At 33.2% G+C, this 22,205-nt stretch overlaps 1 protein-coding gene across 1 annotated transcript in view; it reads left to right on the forward strand.

The window, feature by feature from the left end:
- The window catches only part of LOC108914457, a gene marked incomplete at its 3' end in the record, with an annotated part of 131,542 nt that overhangs the window by 100,675 nt on the left and 8,662 nt on the right, over positions 1-22,205 (forward strand). Inside the window, 1 exon segment of the mRNA XM_018720284.1 lies at positions 11,314-11,721. Within this exon segment, the coding sequence (XP_018575800.1) occupies positions 11,314-11,721 (408 nt within the window).

The following is a 22,205-nucleotide window of genomic DNA, read 5'->3' on the forward strand; positions in this document are numbered from 1 at the left end:
ATAAACAATGTTTCTATGTAAAAGGAAGTCTTTGTTTATTTCAAATCCTTTTGGTTTTTATTAAGTAGGCAACTGATTTCGAATTATTTCTCTTGGCGGACGGTTTGGTGGCATTCATATTTGTTCTGTTGAACTTGAGTGGGGCTCGTTCTTTATCCTCCGTATTCATGGTTTTACGCACTTCTTGCGGACGAAATACATGATTATATCCATAATGTAAAATAAACTAAAACGTGTTCGAGTGGCTAGTTACATGGTTGGAGTTAGCAGTACCACTGATCTATGCTCTGTAATTAAACCATTGCATTAATTCACAGCCACGCTTGATACACAAGTGCGGTATAATTATTCCTACCCGCATCATCCGTTACTTACATACACGTTGCGTTAAGCGACGAAGAATGGAATGCCTTCCGGTTACTGGGTTTTGTTTGGTTTTTCCTTCCTCATAAAAACAAATTGTTCACTCGTCGCAAGGGCGTCGCCGAGTCAGGGAAAAAATGATATAGGTATGTATTATTAATTGTAAAAAAAACTACCTGATATATTGAAATTATTTAATGTCCATCTTCGGCAAAGACGAACGTCAATTATAGTTGTGTTACAATAGATCTCAACTTTAAATTCAAGTTAATTAAAATAAATTCAAGAAATGCTATCAAAAGAAGTGATACAAAAAATCTGGGTATGCAAAAATGAAAACAAAACAAAGCCATTTTCAGGAACTGCGTCAAGATTGTAGAAACACGCTCAGACCCGTCGATTTTAGATTACAGGGGGACATTCTTTGCTGGTATTTTTGACTCCGCCAGTTTCACCCCCAAGCAAGGTTAAGCATCACCCCAAAATATTTAAATGGCATTGGGGGTTGAGTAATATTTCTTTTGAAAGCTCTTACAATTCTCTTTACAACAGACTTTAAATTTTATAATTCCGCCCAATACTTTGAAAAAATTTACATTTTAAAATTTAAATTATGTTTAGTTGCTTACTTACTACTTAATTGATTAAATGTTCAAACTTATGACCGCCCGCTTCCATACAAGAACAAGGATATTATTCGAAACGTTCGCGCACATGCCGAAGCATTTACGGAGTGATTCGACGGCATTCGTCGACGATTCTTTAACGCAAATCTTCCAGCGACGCTGGCTGTGTTCCGTAGATTTTACTTTTTAGGTATCCCCACAAAAAGAAATCAAAGGGCGATAAATCCGGTGATTGTGGAGGCCACTCAATGCTGCCTCTTCTCCCAATCCAATTCCGTAAAAAACGTTGGTCCAAATACTGACGGACAATTAACGCATAATGCGGAGGAACACCGTCCTGTTGAAAAATCAAATGATCTTCATCATACTCTGGAACATTTTCAATAAAAACAGCCAAGGCAGGGTCAATAGCATCTTCCAGTAATTGCAAATACATTTGGCCAGGTAAATTACCAGGCAGAAAAAAAGGACCCACCAGCCAGTCGCCGAAAATTCCAGCCCATACATTTAATTTTTCCGGTTGCTGTGTATGCACCTCGTGAAAAACTCTTGAGTTTGAATCAGACCAATAGCGGCAATTGTGACAATTTACCGTCCCGTTCAAGAAAAAACTGCATTCATTAGAAAAACAGATGTTAAAGAGGAACTATGGATTGTTCCCTGCTCGCTCACTCATCATTTCGCAAAATTGCAAACGGCGGTCATAATCATCCTCATGAAGTTCCTGGACTAAATGTATTTTGTATGGATGGAGTTTATTCTTCTTCAAAATGGTTTGCATGCTAGTTCGATTGATCCCAGACACAGATGCCAGCTGCCTCGTATTTAAGGTAGAATCAAGATGAACTTGTCCCAAAACTGCAACTTCACTAGGTTTTTCAATTTCTCGTTTTTTATTGGCTACGTTCCCTGTCTTGAAATTTTTTTACTAACTCTAGAACATACTTCCTCCTGACATGTCGATCTTGATGTTGTTCATTAAATAGCTGAGCTGTTCTTCGCACATTTATTGTTCATAAAGTAAAGCGAAATGATATCTACCCTTTCCGCAATGAAATAAACCAGTGTTTAATTTTCAAAAACACAATTAAATAAACTACCAACCAACATTTCCAAATAATACTAGAAAATAATTTGGAATCCACTAATTTTACGTTCGTTGTGTGTGTATAGCATTCATTTTTGTTTTTTACAATTGTGTTTTTTTACGAAAGTGATAACAAATCGCCAAAAACCAATGTAACGCTAGAAATACTAAATTTATACCATTGGCATACTTAACTCCAATGACTGACATTTTTACCGTTACTAATTGTTTGTACATAAGTTTCAACTTTAAAATAAAAATTCTTAATAAGTATTGGGCGGAATTATAAAATTTAAAGTCTGTTGTAAACAGAATTGTAAGAGCTTTCAAAAGAAATATTACTCAACCCCCAATGCCATTTAAATATTTTGGGGTGATGCTTACCCTTGCTTGGGGGTGAAAGTGGCGGTGTCAAAAATACCAGCAAAGAATGTCCCCCTTTAATCTAAAATCGACGGGTCTGAGTGTTTTTCTACAATATTGACGCAGTTCCTGAAAATGGTTCTGTTTCGTTTTCATTTGGCCACTCTGTATACTTTTATGAAAGAAATTTAGTAAAAAGGGCAATGATTGGTTAGGTAAAAAAACAATTAAAGAATTTTAGTTTTTTATGTATAATTTTGTTCTATTAATACTTATTAGTTACATTTACAAGGATGCCACTTAAAAACGCAATAAATGCAAAAATAGTTGAGACTTTTCGTATCAAAGGACATTTGTTTGACTTCAATGGGTAGGATGGTTTGAAAGATTTTTTTGAGTTTACTTGAATCAGCTTAATTCCTTTAAAATAAAGTAAAATTACAACTGTTGAAAATAATATACTTAATATAAAAAAAAATTATTTTAAGTTTCATTTTAAATTTTCGGGTGAATGAATCCTTTTTCCAGTGAAATAGAAGCTTTATTATTGTTTATTTGTTTAAGATTATTAGATTTATTGTTTGCAGATACTGGAATGACTCATTATTTAATAATATTGCACAGAAGTTTTATAGTATTGACCGTTTTCAGTTACATACTCGTATATGTATTTATTTTAAAACAATTATACACTGAAAGATAATTCATGTCCTTGATATAGTTTATACAAGATCGTCTTTAAGTACGTTCTGATAATACAGGGGGTGATACCTCAAATTATTTAAAAAAACAGTTGCTAATTGTAATGTAATTTCTGAATTACAGGGTGTTAAATTTTATTGAAAAAAATGTTACTTTTATAACAGGAACAGAAAGAGATGATTTATTGAAATTTTGTAGTTCCTAGAAAGCTTAATTTCTGACCTATTCAATTTTTTATTTCTCCATGGGCGTAGGTAAGGATAAACAGTATGATTCAATCACGATGTCATTAATTTTAAGGGAATATGGGGAAAATGAGTGGAATACGAATACATGATTAAATAAATTTAAAATGCATATTTACACCGAAAAAAATATATTCAAATCATTATTTAAAACACTTTTTGAACCGCTCATGACTGCTGACCCACAAAGGTATATCAAGAATGAATCTTGACCGTAATCTTCGGTCATTAACCTAGCTTTTAAAACATTTTCAATTGGTAGTGAACGACAACGAAACAAATCTTTTTACCTATACACATGAATGAATAAATAAATATTATAACAAGTATTATTTATTTGGTAATAAAAACAAATGTATAAGAATAATATCTGTTTTCGAATGTTAGGCTACGGCAATTTAGAATTTATAACATTGTACGTTTTATAATTATTGAATATGATTTTTTAATAGTATGTTCAATTGATTATTCAGTTTGTAGTATGTATACCTTATTGTGTGACTCATTGCTTTCCAAGGAGTAGTATAGAACCTACCTATTTAAAATGACCGTACGGCTAAAAAACACTCACTTATCCGTCCATAGAACTTTGTTAAGAAAATGGGTACCGCTGCACTTTGATTTTGAAACCAGTTGCAAAATTCGAGACATCTGGGGAAATCAGTTGTTTGGTTTCAATATTCGAACGCTCTATGGTGCGCCGGTACGTTCCCAGTTAGCAAATGTGATGCAAAATAAGGCGCCGAATTAACGGGAGTTAAGGGGTAATTTGCTTATTTTTTAAAAGGTCGAATGAATTTTTTTCTATTTTCTGTCTTTATTAGACCTTCCGGATGGATACATGGTTAAAATAAATGACATTATGACTTAATCACCCTATATAACAACGTATTTACTGAAGAAAAAATGATACGCCTCTGATTTTTCGTTGTTATTTTATTTTTTTTTATATAGAATTCAGCTATTAAAATGGAAATGTATTATTCCAGTTTGTTCTTTAAGATTTGAAGAAAAAAATTATTCAGAGCCTGAAAAAAAGCAAATTTTCTGTATTTTTATAATATACATATAACTTTTGATATTTCGCAAAGATTAATAAAAAAATGTGTAAAAACGTAATTTAATTTCATACTAGCTATTTAGATTCGAAAGTTTAAAATAATTAGAACGGATGATATTGCGACATGTTCGCGTATATTATTCATGAATGACATCAGGGTTTATGTTTTTATGCAACAGAAATTAAATATAACTATTTCGTATCATTTAAAAATACCAACATTTTTCTATAATACGCCCCAAATTAAAAAGAAAATGTATAATTTTTGCATAAACATCTAATCTAAGATAATTTTTTCATAATTTTAAGGAAAAAAATTCCTATGGAAAAAATGTTAATTTTTTTCGACAAATCCTAATACTCTGAAATTAAACAATAACAAATCGTCCTAAAAATCAGCAAAATATTTTTTTTCTATTTATTGTCATTTGTTATTATTGCCATTTTCCATTTGAAACAGTAAATGGCGTACGGATGAGATATCAACTACAAAATGTGTTGCCTATTGGTACAAAACATTGCTGCATATCTGCTGATACTGCTGACAGAGAGCGACCTACGTATTATGAAATGTAATGCATACATAAATGTTCTCTGATTCGTGGTTAAATTTTTCAGATCATTTTCGCGTTTGATACGCTCATTTATGCAGTACATATTTACATTCACAGAGAATATTAAGTATGTTCAAATAGTGATCATGTGTCTTGAAACGGACAAATATTAATGTTATTAAATCATATTATATTAGGAGTATCATGAAGTTCAAACGATTTCAAAGTAACTGTCCCAGGTAACGGTTCCTAAATTAAGTAGTAGTTCTAAGGTAACTGTTCCAAGAAACAGTTCCAGAGTAACGTTTGCAAAGTAAATATTGCAAATTATCATAAAATCAAAAATTATCTTGGTAAATGGTTAAAATGATATAAAACAATGTTTTTGAAAACCGACAATATAATTTTTCAGACAGCAAATACTTGAAGATACTAAAATAATTTTATCTAAATCAGTTTATTTTCAACCAATAGCTCATTGTTTTTGTACATCCTGTACATCAAAGAATGAAGGCTGGTTGACTTTGGGACAGTCAATTGTGTTTTTCTGAATAATTATGCGTTTCCAGTGATTTTAACAAGAGTATTTCATTCATGTAAAATAGAATTTGTATTACATGACACAACGTGTTACTGCTAAAAATTTAACCCGAAAAAAGTTCTAGAAAATATCGGAACTAAAGGCCGTAGCTAACAATCTCTAAACAGACGGTGAAAAATAACACACCGATTTATGTAGCACATTCAAAAATTTATGTTATCAAATTTTAATGCATTCTATCGTTTTTTTTTTGGCAAAGATATGACTAATATTTTATTTAAAAAAATCTTCGTTTGTCGTCCTTCATATCAAAAACAAAATGAGATTCAAGGCCTATGGTAAAAAAATCTTAAAATCTTACAAATCGGGCATATTTATTTTAAATTTGACTTTTTTATTTCTTTTTTTTGCAAAAAACTTAATTTTATGTTCTACACAGTAAACTATACTGCTGTGTAAAATATATGTACATATTTAAGGTTCAATCTGTAAATAATATATTACCTATATGAAAAAAACGAGGGGTAAACCGCTCCTTGAATTCTGTACAAAAACTTCTCTATACTTCGTCAAACTTCCTCGGACCTTCTCTAGACTGCTTCGTAATTCCTCCACATAAATGTTTAACATTTTCCGCATTTTTCTATAAAAGTTAATACTGCGCATGCGTTTACCGTTCACGCATGCGCAGTTTGGTTCCAACTTCCCGACTTCCTCCAAACTTCCTCCAGACTTCCTCAACCTCCTTCGAATTCCTAAAAACTTCCCCGACTTCCTTCGGAATTCCTTTCATTCGGAATTCCTTTCAACTTCCTTATAACTTCCACCAACTTCTTCCTGACTTCCTGGGGACATGTACAAAAACTTCCTCAGTGGTTTACCCCTCGGAAGAAAAAACCTTAGAAATTCCGCTTTCCGAGTAAAGTATTGAAGATTCTGAATATGCGTGAATGATCAAGAGCATGTTGCTCTGGAATTAGGAATATTAAACATGGAAACGGCGGTCAAGTGGCTCATAAACTTTTATGAAGGCTCCGTATATAACCGTTGACGCTAAAGGCGGGTATCCACTTGTTGCAATGCTCCGTAACGTAACAACGAACATGTTACGGCCTGTGGCAAAAGTTGACACAGTTCGCTGCGAAAGTATGTGTGGTTTCCGTAACGTAACAAAATAAGTTTACGAGACGACACAGGAACATAAACTCGCAGTATGAACCTGACTGCAATGATGGATTCGTCACTACAATTGCAGTTAGCAGCAGAGTCATATATTTTTATTCATCATACAATTTTGAAATATGCGGATTTAAAATTCCAACATATAAGTGGACTGAACAAAAATTTCGTCAGTATGCACCCGACTGATTTTGAATTTTTAATAAATGCAATTGGTCCATCGATTTCCAGGAAGGACACAAAATTTCGTGAAGCAATTCCTGTGCAGGAAAGATTAGCAGTAACATTGCGTTATTTGGCTACTGGAGATTCATATGTCTATTCTATTCTATTCTCTTCCTAGTCACTGCAGACTGATCCCAGACCATATACAAAAGACTGACGAAACAAAAAATAAGACAAAATCACATGTACAATAGGCAACGTTACGGCCAAAAGGGTAACTGTTGCATCCCTTTGATGCGACGACTAAAAACCGACAACTGATGGTTCGTCCCGGATTAGTTACGCGTGTCAAATTTGTTACACGTAGTATACAACAATTTTCCGTCTTCACTAGCTGTAACGTAACATGTTCGGTGTTACGTTACGGCGCATTTAACACAAATGGATAACCGCCTTAAGATTTAGGGATTTTTAATTGACAGTACAAGCCTTCCAATATTGGGTTGCATAAGAGCTCGGCGGTCAGGTGGCTTGTAAACTTTTATGAAGGCTGTGTATATAATCGTTGAATTTATTTCTCACTCAACGATATAATAAAGTGAATTTACAGAATGTTTTGTTTTGAGTTTGGCTTTTTAGTTTTCTTTTATATTGAAGTTTGAAACACTTTAAAACGTGTTTTTTTTTAGTAATGATATAGTTTTTTCTTTTCGCTATTAACCCATGAAAATTTAAAACTGTATTTCCTGTTTCCTGTTTGTAGTTTTTAATAAAATTTTATATTAACGATTTGTTAATTTGTGCTTGAGCTCTATTCATTTGAGATTTTTTTTTGAAATTTTCCCACCACATGCAAAAGATAAAACTTACTGTTATTTGATTTTCTGAGAGAAAGTCACAAAATTCGAAGTCAGATATGGGATATGGCCTAAAAATCACTATACTCTAGAGACAGCAATCCACTTTGCTCCTAGGCTCCTTGGGGGGCATATCAGACATAACTTGAATGTAATCAGTTTTAAGTTTAGATCTTTTTCGTAGGTGTCACTTATAGAAAAACCTGACCTAACCTAACGTATCAGTTTATTTTTTTTATTAAGAATCAAAAAAACCTCAAAGCAAAATGGATTGGCTGTCTCTAGAAACTATCGCAGCCTACTGTACAGCCATGAAATAAACAATATTGGATTGAAATTGGTCGCACTTTTCTCTGCTGCAAATTGACATCTAAAGCCTGCAGATATACAAAGGCTTCAAAAAGTGATTCAAATGCTCTACTTTTATCCAATAATATTGTTTGGAAATATACGCATTATTAATTATATGTTGACGTTGAATATGACAAAGAATTCAGATTATTATAGAAGGTTATCACTGCACTGACAACAACCGGAAGTTTTTCGTGAATACGCATTTTGAGTAGTTACTGAAAACGTTTTTTAATCCAATTGTATCACATAGCCAAAGCTTTAATTTTATAAAATGGGTATTGTTTTTTATAACTATGTATAAAGGACTCCGCGCACACCTTATGGAAATTGGTCTTTCGGTGAAATTTCCTGAAAAATTGATATGTCCCTTTTTTTATCGCTGACCAAAAGTTTTCATGGCCAAGAAGCTTCAAATGCCCATCTGGTGGCGGTAGGGCCCACAAAAGACTAAGAAACAGTGAAAAATTGATTAACTCTTAAATAAAATTGTTTGGCATATAGGTAATGTAGCAAATATAACTTTTTTACATATAATATAGCTTGTTTAACACTGATTAGCATATAGAAATCTGTAAAATGCTCTCACAAATAAAGAGTAACGACAATTACAGCTGACATTAGAGTAATCCGATGTGCACCACGAGGAGGTTGTCAAGTCGGATTTTACACATCATTTTGTCCTGAAAAGGACAGTTTCTTTGTACGCATGCGCGCGTGCGTGTGCGCGTGTAATTTCACCGCGGAATACCAAACATTTTTTTAATACATATACAAAAATTTTGTTTTGGAAAAATTCATGTGCATTAAAAAAATTGTTTGGTACTTCGTGTGTTAATTGAAAATACACACGCACATGCAACCGCGCACAAACACACAAACAAACTGTCCTTTTCAGGGCAAAATGATGTGCAAAATCCGACTTGACAACCTCCTCCTGGTGCATATCGGGTTACTAGTGTCAGCGGTCGTTATTCTTTATTTGAGAGAGCATTTCACATATTTCTATCAAATATATGCTAATCGTTGTTAAACAAGCTACATTATATGTAAAAAAAGTTATATTTGTTACATTATACACGATGTCTGGTAAGTATAGGGGAGGTCAAAATAACCCTAGTTTGTCATAATTTTTTTTCCGAAAGTGCCCATTAACAGAGATACAGAGCCCCAAAGAGGTACCCGACTTGTATAATTTAATAAAATTTTAATATTTTATGTAGGCCATAAAAACTCATAAAACCATACTACAGTAGATGTTTTACACTGTCAGGGAAGTCAGGAACGGACTTGTCAGCACACTCGTTGGGTCAAAATTTTGACAGGTGTCACTTTATAGAGCTGAAAACTGAATTTTTAAATACTTTGGTTGTTCCCATAGACCACCGTTATTCCTCTTTAAAAAAGGTACCAGCCGTTTTCTAAAAAATGCGGTTTTTGTATATCACGTCATTGAAATAATAAATCAGAATTCTGCAATAAAACACTAGTTGATTTTATGTCGTCATTGACATGGCACCATTTAGTGTCTTCAAAAAACAACGGTCCAATGAGACGATTCCCAATAATCCCCGCCCATTTGTTAACCATGAGCCTTTGTTGGTGTTTTGTCTGTACTGTTGCATGGGGATGTTCTTCATGTCAGATATGCAAATTATGGCAATTCATTATTCCGTCTCGATTGAAACTGGCTTCGTCCGTGAACAAAACAATACTAATAGTATTTTGCTTAAATCCTTTCAAAAACCAATTTGCGTAATTGACTTTTACAGGATAATCAGCGGGAGACATTTCATTTACCTTTTGGACGTGATAAGGATGTAGCGTAGCAGTTGTTCTAGAAGGGTCTCACGAACGGTCCACTTTGTCGCATATACTTGGACCGACAGCTTTCTTACATTATTGGAGGGATTTTCAGCAATCTCATCCAGACTTTCCTCCTCTAACTGAAGGTTCCTTGCTCTTCTTGGAGGCCCTTCTCTACCATGATGCGGCAAAAAACTTCTTAAAATGTATTAGCGAAAGATTAGCTACTTTTAGCATATTTTTATTTCACTTGTGTCTTTACGTCTTTCTCGTAAGCTACGATCAACCCTTTCAGAAATTGTTCGGTGCGGTAAACGTTGATTTGGAAATGTATCAGAATAAATTCTTCTTGCCTCAACACAATTGCCGAGTGTTTGTCCATAAATTAGATACAAGTCAGCATATTCGCTATAGGAATAATGCTCCTTTATTTAGTCTTGTGTACTCAATCAATCAGACAATTTTTACAAGTGTTGTCAAAAACGACATAAAAACGACTAGTACTATATTGCAGAATTCTGATTTATTATTTGAATGACGTGATATACAAAAACTGAATTTGTTCGAAAACGGCTAATTTTATCGAAACAAATGTTGAGTACCTTTTTTAAAGAGGAATGACCAAAGTATTTAAAAATTCAGTTCTTAGGTCTATAAAATGAACCTGTCAAAATTTTGGCCCAACGACTGTGGTGGCAAGTCCGTTCCTGACTTCCCTGACAGTGTAAAACATCTAACAGTATGGCTTTAATGCGCCTTTGTGGTCTACATAAAATATTAAAATTTCATTAAATTATACAAGTCGGACCAAAAGTTTGAATCGAAAAGGTAAATCGCTGGGTACCCCTTTGGGGCTCTCTATCTCCGTTAAGGGGCACTTTAGGAAAATTTTTATGACAAACTAGGGTTATTTTGACCTCCCGAGAGTATGCCATATACTTACCAGACATTCTGTATGTCAAAAATTTATTATATTTGAGAGTGAATCAATTTTTTTACTGTTTTTGACCCCTACCGCCTCCAGATGGTCATTTGGAGCTTCGGGGCTATGAAGGCTTTTGAACAGCGATAAACAAGGGACAACATATCAACTTTTCAGGAAATTTCACCAAAAAAACAATTTCCATAAGGTGTGTGCGGGGTCCTTTAAAAAGAAAATGCATTAATCAATTCCTACTGTGGCAAAAAGATATTTCCCTCAGTGTACACTGTGTTGTCCTACCCTCAGCAATCGGCCGCAAGGTAGCCTACAGTTAATTTGAATCGCTATCAGTAAGTGCAGTCTATACATTTTTTTCGAGCTTGTGCCGTAAACGCTCCATTCATTGTAAATTTAAATCGCCACGGAATTCCTAACACCTCGCGCCCTCGCCCACGACCACGTTTGTTTTCACTTTGTCTCTTTCCATTGTAGGCAGTCAGCTCATCAAGAAAGACAAAGACGGCTCCATAGTCAAGGCCTACATCGACAGCGACGGCATCCAGTACAAGCACACCCACCTGGACCTCGGGCTGGGCTTCGGCTTCGCCAACAACAGCAGCAGCGGCGGCAGGCCCCACAGCAGCGACGGGTATGGTGGTGGCGGATCGGACACGTCGCCGCAGCCGCAGCAACAGCGGCCGCAAAGCGCGTTCCGGCCAGTCAGCGCAATGGAGGCGCACGATGCGCGTCGCGAAGCCGGCCATGCGCACACCTTCAAGGAGAAGGCCAAGTCGGGCAAGCTCGGGGGCTTCTTCTCGAGGCTGGCCAGTTTCCGTTTCAGCCTGAAGAAAGGGGCGGAGGAGAAGGCCAAGCTGAAGAAGAAGACCGGCGCGAAGTCAGGTGAGTGGCGGGTGAATGTGCGGGGAGCGACGGGAAACGCGCGATTTTTCAAAATGCTGTAAAACAAAAAATACAATACTTGAGTTAAGTTAGCTACAACATAAAATGTAAAAATTTGAAATTTGAACAGCTTTTGTACAGAAATAGATTATTTTGTCAGTTAAAAAAGGCACGTCTCTTGAAAATTTAAAATACAAATATGTTAAAAACTACAGGGTGTATACATTCTCAATTCTTTAGCACAGTGAATTAGTGAAATACTTGTAATAAAATTTATACAGAAGCATCCGCGCTCTGACGGACAAGCAATTCAATGGCTTATGATTGCAGAAGACACTTCGTTCAACTCTCACATCAGATAATCTGTTTTCGAGTGTCATCAGTCCTTTTCTATGTCTAGTAGTTTTTGACAAGTTTTCGAAATGTCATCGAACCCGCCACAAAGTGTAATTCGTACTTCTGGTGTTTTTCTGCTACTAATTCAGTATAAAATTACTTCAGCGAGTAACTGTGTAATGTTTTCTAAATATCCGCTTCTATTTCACGAGTAGGTGGTCGTAGTCAAAATATATGTTTTCTCCTTAGGAATTCGATATTCAAACCTAAAGTTACAATACGGAACCTGTGCGGTGCCACTTTTTTCTTGCGTTCTAACAGTTTAACAAGGTTAGTTTTATTGGAAAATATTTTTTAGTTGGTATCACAGTAGTTTTTCTATGAAATTACGATTTATTAGTCTCAAAATATTTATTTTTAATGGTGAAAAACATCGGAAAATCTAGCAAAAGTCCGAGTTGTCGGATAAAATTAAATGTTCGACTTTGAAATTTTAAATTTCAAAATATATTTGACGGTGGACTAGTTGTTAACGATTTGCGAGTTTAAAAATAAAGAACGGATACTTTTAACTTGTTTGCATAGCTAACATATTTTCAGCAAAGTAGCCGTAGACAGGGGCGTATATATGGGCGAGGGGAGGGCCAGGGGGTTCTGTTCTGTTTCATAATTTTTTTGATAAAGTTGTAGTTTCGCGCCGTTCAAGGATCTTAAATAAAAAATTATTGACTTATTTCCCATTGAAGATGTATTCTTTTATATAGTTCTGATAATGTCAATAACACAAAAAAGTGTTTCAAATAAATGTTGCGTCAAATCAATTTCTTCACATTTAAAAATTAGGTGTTTACAATAATATAGGCTGTCTCATTTCTTCCGGGCGTTACCTAGCTTCATTTTTGTCACATGGAACTTTTTTAATATTAAGTATTGCATCTTTCATCTTTTAATTTAAAACCTATTGGGTTCAAAACGTACGATTTCGATATTATATATCGAATGCAAGAAAACATTACTGCTCATTTTCACAGCACATAATAGCTTTGAAAATTCCATTATTATGTAGCATATATATGTTGGTGGAAATATCAACAAAAAATACCTAAACTTTTTAATTTATCTGTACCAATTTTAAAATAATAGTCCAGGAAAATAAGGAAAAAATATCAGGGTAGGTACATCAACAAAAAATACGTAAACATTTTAATTTGTCTGTGTCAAATTTAAAATAATAGTCTAGGAAATACGGAAAAAATTATCGAACTTTATACCCCCTGATAATTTTTTATAGAAAAGTGTAGGTTTTGTCGGAAAAGTCGGAATACATAATATGTATATGATTTTTCGCGTTTTTTGACCAAAAAGTGCTATAATCTCAACTGAAGCTGCAATTTTTCGAATAAAAGTTTCATATGAAAGTTGTTCAAAATTAAATTTTCTACAAAATTACTCCTACGAAAAATTTCGCTTTTCCCAATAGTTTTTCCGAATACTGCGGAAAATTCTTGGAAAATCTTATAAGTACCGTTTTCCGAGGTTTGAATATTTGAGTATTAAACGTTTAATTTTATAGGTTTTCGAGGGTGTATATAAAGATATATTTTACCATACTACAAAAACGTTATGCGCTTTTTAATATTTTCCAGAAAAATGTGTTCTGTTTGAAATTTTTTTGCGACAGCGATGAAGCAGTTTTAGTTAAAAAACCTACATATGGAAGTTCATAAAAAATTGTTAAAAATAATAAATAAAAAAAGTTGCTTTTTAATTATAAATAAATAAAATTAAATTATATATTGATGTATATATTTTTATTACACCTTTGCAGCTCTAGAAAAATTCTTTATTATTATCATCAAATTTAAATTTCAATTTCATTGTATTGCAAATTTCAACGAAAACAGTTTTTTCTGGAAAATATTAAAAAATGCATAATTAATTTGTAATTAACACCCTTGAAAACCTATAAAATGATACCTTTGATGCTCATAAATATTCAAACCTCGGAAAACTGTATACGATTTTCCAAGAATTTTCTGCAATTTTCTTTTCTCTAATTCGCTTTTGTTATTTAAAAATGAATCAGCCATTGACCAAAACATTAATTTCAACATAATCTGTACTTTATTTGAAAAATATACGGGAAAACTATTGGGAAAATAGGAAATTTAATTTTGAACAACACTTATTTGGAACTTTTTTTCGAAAAAATACATCTTCATAGAGATATCGGCAGTTTTTGTACAAAAAACGGGAAAAATCATATATACGAGATATGTATGTCTATGTCTATATCTCAAATCGCTGTATGGTGCTGGTGGTTTCATGTGTGACATATGTTTTCTAACCTCAAAACCTACATTTTTCTATAAAAAAAATTCAGAGGAAAAAAGTTCGCTTATTCCGTCTTTTTGTCTAACTTTCTCTGAACTTTCATTTATAAAGTCATATCCGGGATTGAAAATTTTTAACTTCTAGGACCCGTAATTATTATTTTTCTGTTTGAAATCTTATAAATGAGTAACACAACACATAATATACGAGTAGATTTTCATGCTTGAACGAATGCTGGAAGCAGCAACTTATTATAATGTTTAATGTGCATATGCCATTTTTTTTAATATCGTCAAATAACACCGAAATAGTACACCCAATATTTGTTTATCAATGTAGGTTTTAAATTCAACAAAGAAATGAAAAATAAATGCAATAATGCACACGGTGCTCCACTTAAAAAAATAAGTTAAATAACGCCCAAAAGAAATGGAGCATCCTGTATAATTGAAAATAGCTATATGAAGAAATACATTTTTATTTGAAACAGTTGACTTCCATGAAACTTATCATTTACTGAAGTATTTTTTTTAATTTTGTGATGGGTGACCCACAAATAATTTGTGATGAAAAAAAATATAATAAAGTTGCCCCACTTTCACGCATAATTTTCAACCCAACCTCTGAAGCAAATCCCCTAAATCGTTGCGCAAAAATGTTTTTACAAGACGCAGTTACCAGTTCATATAATAATAAAACTTTAATCCGAAGCGTTAAAAAACCTAATTACCTTTACAATATCAAAAGAGCACTTGCGTTTGGTAAATAGTATCTGTTTTACGTCCAATAAAAATAAAGCGTATGATTAAAATTCTAAAATAGAATATCCTTCATCTCCGGGGCTTGGTTAATATGTGAGATATTTTCGCTGGTACGTAATCCTTTTGCACAACGAATACAAATTTTTCAAGCAGCGGTCTGAAATTATCGAGAGTATAGTTATCGTTGTAATATTCCTCTCTTCGACTTGACTGGGTATAAAATTACCGGGAATTAAATTGGAATTACCTGAAATTAAACCCACCTTTTGTACCTGGATACATATAAGGGATGGGGAGGAACCTACCCCACAACAACATCGCCCAGAAGGGGCACTGAGGTTCTAGCAAAAACCAGAACAGTCAGCTGAAGATGTCCGAAAGAAGCGGTAGTGAATGTGCAGTTATACACCTATATTTGTACGAGGAATTCAGTGTACTTTTACACGTACTTAAGCAGTGTAGAGTGGGTGCTAGTGCCTGTGGTTGAGTGAGTCGCTGCTTATCGAGATATGGGAGCCTTGAGTGATAGTAAGGTTTCTAATATTTCATTCATTCACCGGTTTAGGAAAAGTTTTATTAAATTATTCCGTGGCTGTAGAAGTAATCGGCCTGCATTATTTTACCTGCGAATTATGTGCCTAAAAGTATGAGAAAATTTTATGGACAAATGCCAAAAATGCTGCCTAAGGCGACTGCAAGTCTCCCTTGAAACTACGTGCAACATAGTTTCTTTCGAGATATCCCTTAAACCGTACAAGATAAAAAAGTGACAACTGAAACTAGACGTTTATAGTCCTTCCGAAGTCAGTTGAATATGCATAAAAACGTCTGGTAATAAAATTTAATGAATTTCATAGGCGTCCCTAAAAAAATTTCTGTAAAGGTAAAAAATTATAATAATTTGTATATAATGTGTAGAAAATTTCTGTTATATGTTCATTTGGCCAACAACGCATTTTAATTATTTATGTCTTCAAACAATTTTATTATATTGATGGTGAATTTTGTTTTGTTCCGTTTCAAAAGGTCTCCAAATTGCCATGTTGTGATGATATTAGTAAACAAAATATCTCTCTTAATTCTCCTTTTTTTCAGCATTTAATGGAACATTAAAAAATAATACGACTTCTTCTCTATAGGCTATGGGCTTATCGTCTTTTGTTTTCCAAAAAATAATGTACTGCATTGAAATTCAATACAGGTAAGTTTTTGAGCGTACTTAATAGGTACGCCAATGTTATTAGTTTTTTACCTTCTGATAGAGAGCGCTAGGTACTATCTTTCTCAGTGACGTTTTGTGGCATAACCTCTATAGTCTGTTTAGAAATGAAAGAGAGTAATAAAAGCTTATTATGTATGCAAATCGTAAATAAATGTAGTACTGGTGCTTATATTAAATATTTTTATATTATGTAGTTTCGGTATAGATGAGGTGTACTTTTAAAAAAACTTTGTGCGATCGGACTGTACTAAATTGTAGCAGGTAGCTAAAATTTAAACCCCGACAATCCGTCTTTGTCTATGCCGCTTCAATTTCTCGGTCCATTTCTCTTATAAGTAAACAATATAAAAACAGCATTTCAAAACATGAGGCTACTTTAAGCATCATAACCGGGTTAAGAGGGTTTTTAGTAATTCAAATAAAATTATTCAATATTATTATCAAAATATTTATTTAAATTTAATGAATAGACTTTTATTCCACACAAAAATATATGTATTTTGAAAATTCAAATTATGGTGAGTAAATGTAGTGTTGTATAAATGTACAATAAAGAAAATAAAAAAGTAGGTATATTAAAATTCATCCTCTGAATATTCTGATGAATTATCTTCGTCTCCTAGATTGATAACGATAGGTTCCACAGTAACGTCAATTAAATTATCGAGTTCCCACATTTTCTCCTCTTCTTTTTGTACATGATGTATACATCTTTGCCAGTTATCTGCAGTTACTCGTTCCAAGGAATTTTTTAACAAAATTTTCACGTCACTTAATTTAAACGTCGTATTATTTCGCGCTACATCTCCTTTTACCTGCGCCCAGACTAATTCGATTGGGTTAAGTTCACAGTGATAAGGTGGTAACCGTAGTACCGTTATTTGGCGATTTGTTGCCATTTCATCGATAACATATTTTTTCTGATCTTTATTAAGATTGACAAGTGTCAAAAGTTCCTTTTTCACCATATTTGTTTCAAAAGAAATGTTTTTTCCGGATAACCATTGAATTATATCGGCTTTCCTCCAAGCAGTCGTAGGCGTCCGCTCGGTCTGCCGTGAATGGTAACTGGCATTATCCATGACAATTACAGACCCCGGAGGAATAAGATCCAACATCTGTGTAAAATACTCTTCGAAAACATCTGCGTTCATGTCTTCGTGATAGTCACCTGTATTTTTAGATTCAAATAAAAGTAAACCGCCATCTACAAAACCACTGGCACTACCTATATGTGTCACTATTAATCTTCGCCCTTTACCTGAAGGTGCCTTGAACCCTGTTGAAAGTCCATCCAAAAATGCTTGTCGAAAACTTTTTACATTTTTATCTTGCCATACTTTTGTTACAGTATATCCCTCGTTGACCCAAGTTTCGTCTAGATAATAAATATTCCTCCCTTCGTCACGGAATTTTCTAATTGATCTTAAGTAGGATCTTCGCCAACAAATAATTTCATCTTTATCGATAAGAACTGACTTCCTGTTATGCTTTTCCCAGCAAAAATTCAACTCTCGTAAGACGGCCCATAATTTGCTTCTACTGATTTTTGGCAAATCGTTGTCCTCTGAAAGTTCACTTAAAATTTTGTTTAGCGTTGGTATTTCTTTTTTAAAATAAAATGAGTGTACTTTTCTGCGAATGACATTTTTGAAGAAATCATCTATAACGACTTTTGACCTCCCTGTAGATGATTTTGGGGGATTTACAGTATCTTGTTCATTTTTTGTGTCCTTTAAAACTCTGTAGATAGTCGATTTTCCAATCCCTGTCATTGTTAGCATTAGTGTTACCCGATAATTATCTGAAACGAAATATTACCACGCCCATGGCCGGTTCTTTTCTCGGGGTTTTATTACTCTCTTTCATTTCCAAACGGAGTATAGCATAACTTTTTTGAGGTTAAGTTTTATACATATAATGTAAGTATGTGTTAAAATGTGAAATTTTATTTTACCCAAAAAAGATATTTTGTTAAAACTCTTAAAACACGCCTTTTTAAGGAAATCATTATTGACTGTTCCAAAGTCAATCAGCTTCTTAATGTTTTGTTCTTAATATAAAAGTGTCCATGCACAAGAATGGGCGATGCTTCAATGATAACTTCGTTAAATGATCAATTTTCCTTGGTAAGTTACGGGTCTTAAAAAAAAATGAAATAAAACACCTTTTTGAAGTTCTGTATCTTTTCCCCAAAACGATGCTTCTCAGCCATTTTAACAGAAGTGAAAAAAAATTACATTCCAATACAAAATATGCACTATAAAAACATAACCTCGAAAAAGTTATGTTATAAAATGCCACTGACGGAGATAGTTCCTAGCATCCTTTAGTAGATGGCCAAAAACTAATACTGACATATTAGCTATGTATGCAAAAACTTACCTGTATGATATGGGTCTGTTCAGAAAATAACCGAACTTTATTTTTTTTAACCTTGTTAATTTTATACATTATCGAATGTTTGTTTAATCCTCATTGGATTGTTTAAGAACGAAGAACAATTTGGCTGCAACTTGATGTACCTATGTTCAATTTTTCAAAATCGAAATTTCATGGCATGACCCAATTCTGCAATTTCTCTGACAGTCAATCGGCAATTTACACGCACCAGATCTTTGACTTTCTGAACATGGCAGTCATCACTAGTCGAAGGCCTTTATGGTCGTGGATCATCTTCAATTGACTGACGATCATTTTTAAATCGTGAAAACTATTCGTAACATTGTACGCATATAATCTCCGCAAGGTTGTTTCAAAACTTGAAACGTTTTTCCCAGTTTCACGCAAAATTTTACATTTCATCGTTGTTCCAGAAACTAGCACATTTCAAAAAATCGTCACTAGCACTTAAACAGGTCAAATAACAGTATCACGAAAACTAAATGAGATATCAACAATCCAAGAACATGTGGTGATAGAGGATGTTATGCGCTACGCAATGCTGACAACCGCATATCACTAAATATCTCCATTGGCGGGTATTCAGAAAGTTCGTTTTTTTTCTGAGACTAAGAGACCTCGTATTTTAATGCAATACGTTGTTTTTTGGACATAGGAAAAAACGTTTTATTTTTTTTGTGCCATCATTTTAGCAACCAATACTGTATATAGCTTCATTAATTATTATTTTCGAATCAGTTGCGAAAGTTCCGTGCCTTGTCAAGTAAAGGAATTATTGAGAGGATTATCAATTGTATCGACATGAAAAAAGAGCACCTTTTCATGTCAAAATTGTCAAATTTCTAATTTTTCATTCATAACAACTTTTAATGTTATTTTTTCGTAGATGGTATAATAATGCTCGCTAGTTTTGTGACACCCTGTGATTCCGTACCTATTTTTGATTAATTTCGTAATTTGAAATCCATTTCGTTATTTTCTGGATTTTAACAGATAAATTTTGATGTTGGTGTTGGTACCACTGACAGGTATAGTATTTCCGAAGTCAGTTGAACATGTATAAAAACGCCTAGCAATAAAATTCAATGAGTGTCATAGGCGTCTCTAAAAAGTTTTCTGCTAAAGGTAAAAAATTATAATAATTTGTATATAATGTGTAGAAAATTTCTATTACATGTTCATTTGGCCAACAACATTTTAATTATTTTTGTCCTCAAACAATTTTATTATATTGATGGTAAATTTCGTTTTGTTCCGTTTCAAAAGGTCTCCAAAATGTTATGTTGTGATAATATTAGTAAACAAAATATCCCTCTTATTTCTTCCTTTCGCAATTGTAATAAACTAAAACTACCTGAATCACACCAAATTTATATAGAATTTTACTTAACAAAGCATCTATTAAACCACGTTTATGTACAATGTTTAATTTCCCATTTACCTTGGCGACAATTAGGTTTTTAAATGTTGTTTTGCCTAATTTTAGTTACAAAGTCTGACTATGGTGTTCCCAATTTAACAGTTTGGCGCAAATAATTTGCATTTAACAGCACTATCTTCCTGCTTGTATTAGAATTTCAAATGCGTTTGATGTTAAATTTAACACGCATTGTAGATTTTTAAAGTCCTTTGTTAAAAATTTTAATACGAATGTTATAACGACCACAACTAAATTAGTCGGGAACATAAGTCAATACATCTGTTTTCAACCCTCTAATTGAGGGTTGGAAGGTTTTTCAACACGGATGTTACCAATTTAACACCACCTGGTATAGTAATTTAAATGGTTAACTATTACATATTTTAAATTTTTTAAAAGCAAAAAGTTTCTTAAAAGTTAAACTTGAGTACATTTTTCAGTTATTGTATGTTATGATTTTTATTATCTTTAGTCAAAACCAGTATAGGATTTCTGTTTAGACGAAACTAATGAAATTAACTCGTGTTGTTTTGATACTGGAAGCAGATAACAATAAAACACTTCCTTGTAAATAAAGGAAACGTTCAAACACCTAGCGGTTATAAAAATAGGATTTACTACCTGCACTAGGAAGTACTTAGGGACTTCAGACGAAAGTCAACACCCTCTTGTGAGATTGCATGCACAAATAGTAGTGCTTCTATGTACCAGATGCGTTCTAAATTTAAATTTACTAACAATGCCGGAGCATCGGTCTGATTTGATGTGGAACGTTTGGAAAATAATAGCGAGTTAGTAAATCGAGCGCGAGAAGTTCTAAAATGACTGAAAATCCTTCGAAATGCCCCAAAACTTCTAAAAACGTGTAATTACACGGAAGTAACTCGAAAACGTCGTAATATCGCGAAAAATACTTAAAAACTAATTCGAAATACTTGAAAATGTGTAAGTTATATTGAAAACCATATATTTCTCAGTTTTCAAAACATTGGAGACGTTTCAGTGCAATTTAAATCTTTTGGAAGAATTACTAGGGGTTTTGAATGTATTTCGATAATGTCAAAATACTTTTAAATACATCGAAATACTTTGAAAAACCTCTTATTGCTCTGAAATAGCTCAAATATTTGTAAACTTCAAAATGCACGAAAATAACTCAGAATACATCAAAGTACATAAAAATGATTGGAAATCCTTTGGAAACCTCCAAACTCATCTAAATACTTTGAAAGGTCAAATATTGGAGGTATGAAGTCAACGACATGGGGTCAAAGGTCAATGACTTAAACGATCATTGACCTGCTAGGCAGACTTGTGTCTGCAAATCATTGACCTTCGACGCCAGAATCATTGACCTTTAACTTTCCGAAATATTTAGATAGATTTGGAAATACTCGAATTTCGAAGTATTTTCAGCTATTTTGAAATTTTCGAGGTATTTCTAATTTTTACTTATTCTGACTTTGATATATTTAGATTTTTTAAATGTATTTCACAGCGAATTTATTGATATTTTTGGGTTTTGAAGCAAAGTTTAGCATATTTCATTATATTTTCATGATGATTGATTCATTTTAACGGTTTCTGAAGCTGTTTACAAGAACTTTGACATATTTTATAGTCGTTTTGATGTTTCTTTGGAGCATTATAAAACTGATTCAATGAATATTGGTGTACTACTTTTTAAGCAGTTTTGAATCCTGAAATTATTAGCATATATTCTAGGACTATTTTGAGAATCTTACAGATTTTGAGGCATCCTGAAGTAGTTTTGATGTATTTCGAGATATTTAAGTATAGTTTCGAGGTTAAGTATAGTTTCGAGGTATTTGAGGATTTTGAAATTTTCCAGTAATCCAAAATTTTTGGGGTTTAAAAAGGGTTTCGAGATGTTTGGATTTATTTTTGTATTTTTTTGTATTTCCTCAACTGGTTTTAACACTAGAAGTTTTAAATGTTTTCTTAATTTTTCCGTAATATTTTGCTGCGATTTTTTTAAATCCATAAA

This window comes from Anoplophora glabripennis, unplaced genomic scaffold (genome assembly GCF_000390285.2).
Source record: "Anoplophora glabripennis isolate ALB-LARVAE unplaced genomic scaffold, Agla_2.0 scaffold750, whole genome shotgun sequence".
NCBI classification, from domain to species: Eukaryota; Metazoa; Arthropoda; class Insecta; order Coleoptera; family Cerambycidae; genus Anoplophora; species Anoplophora glabripennis.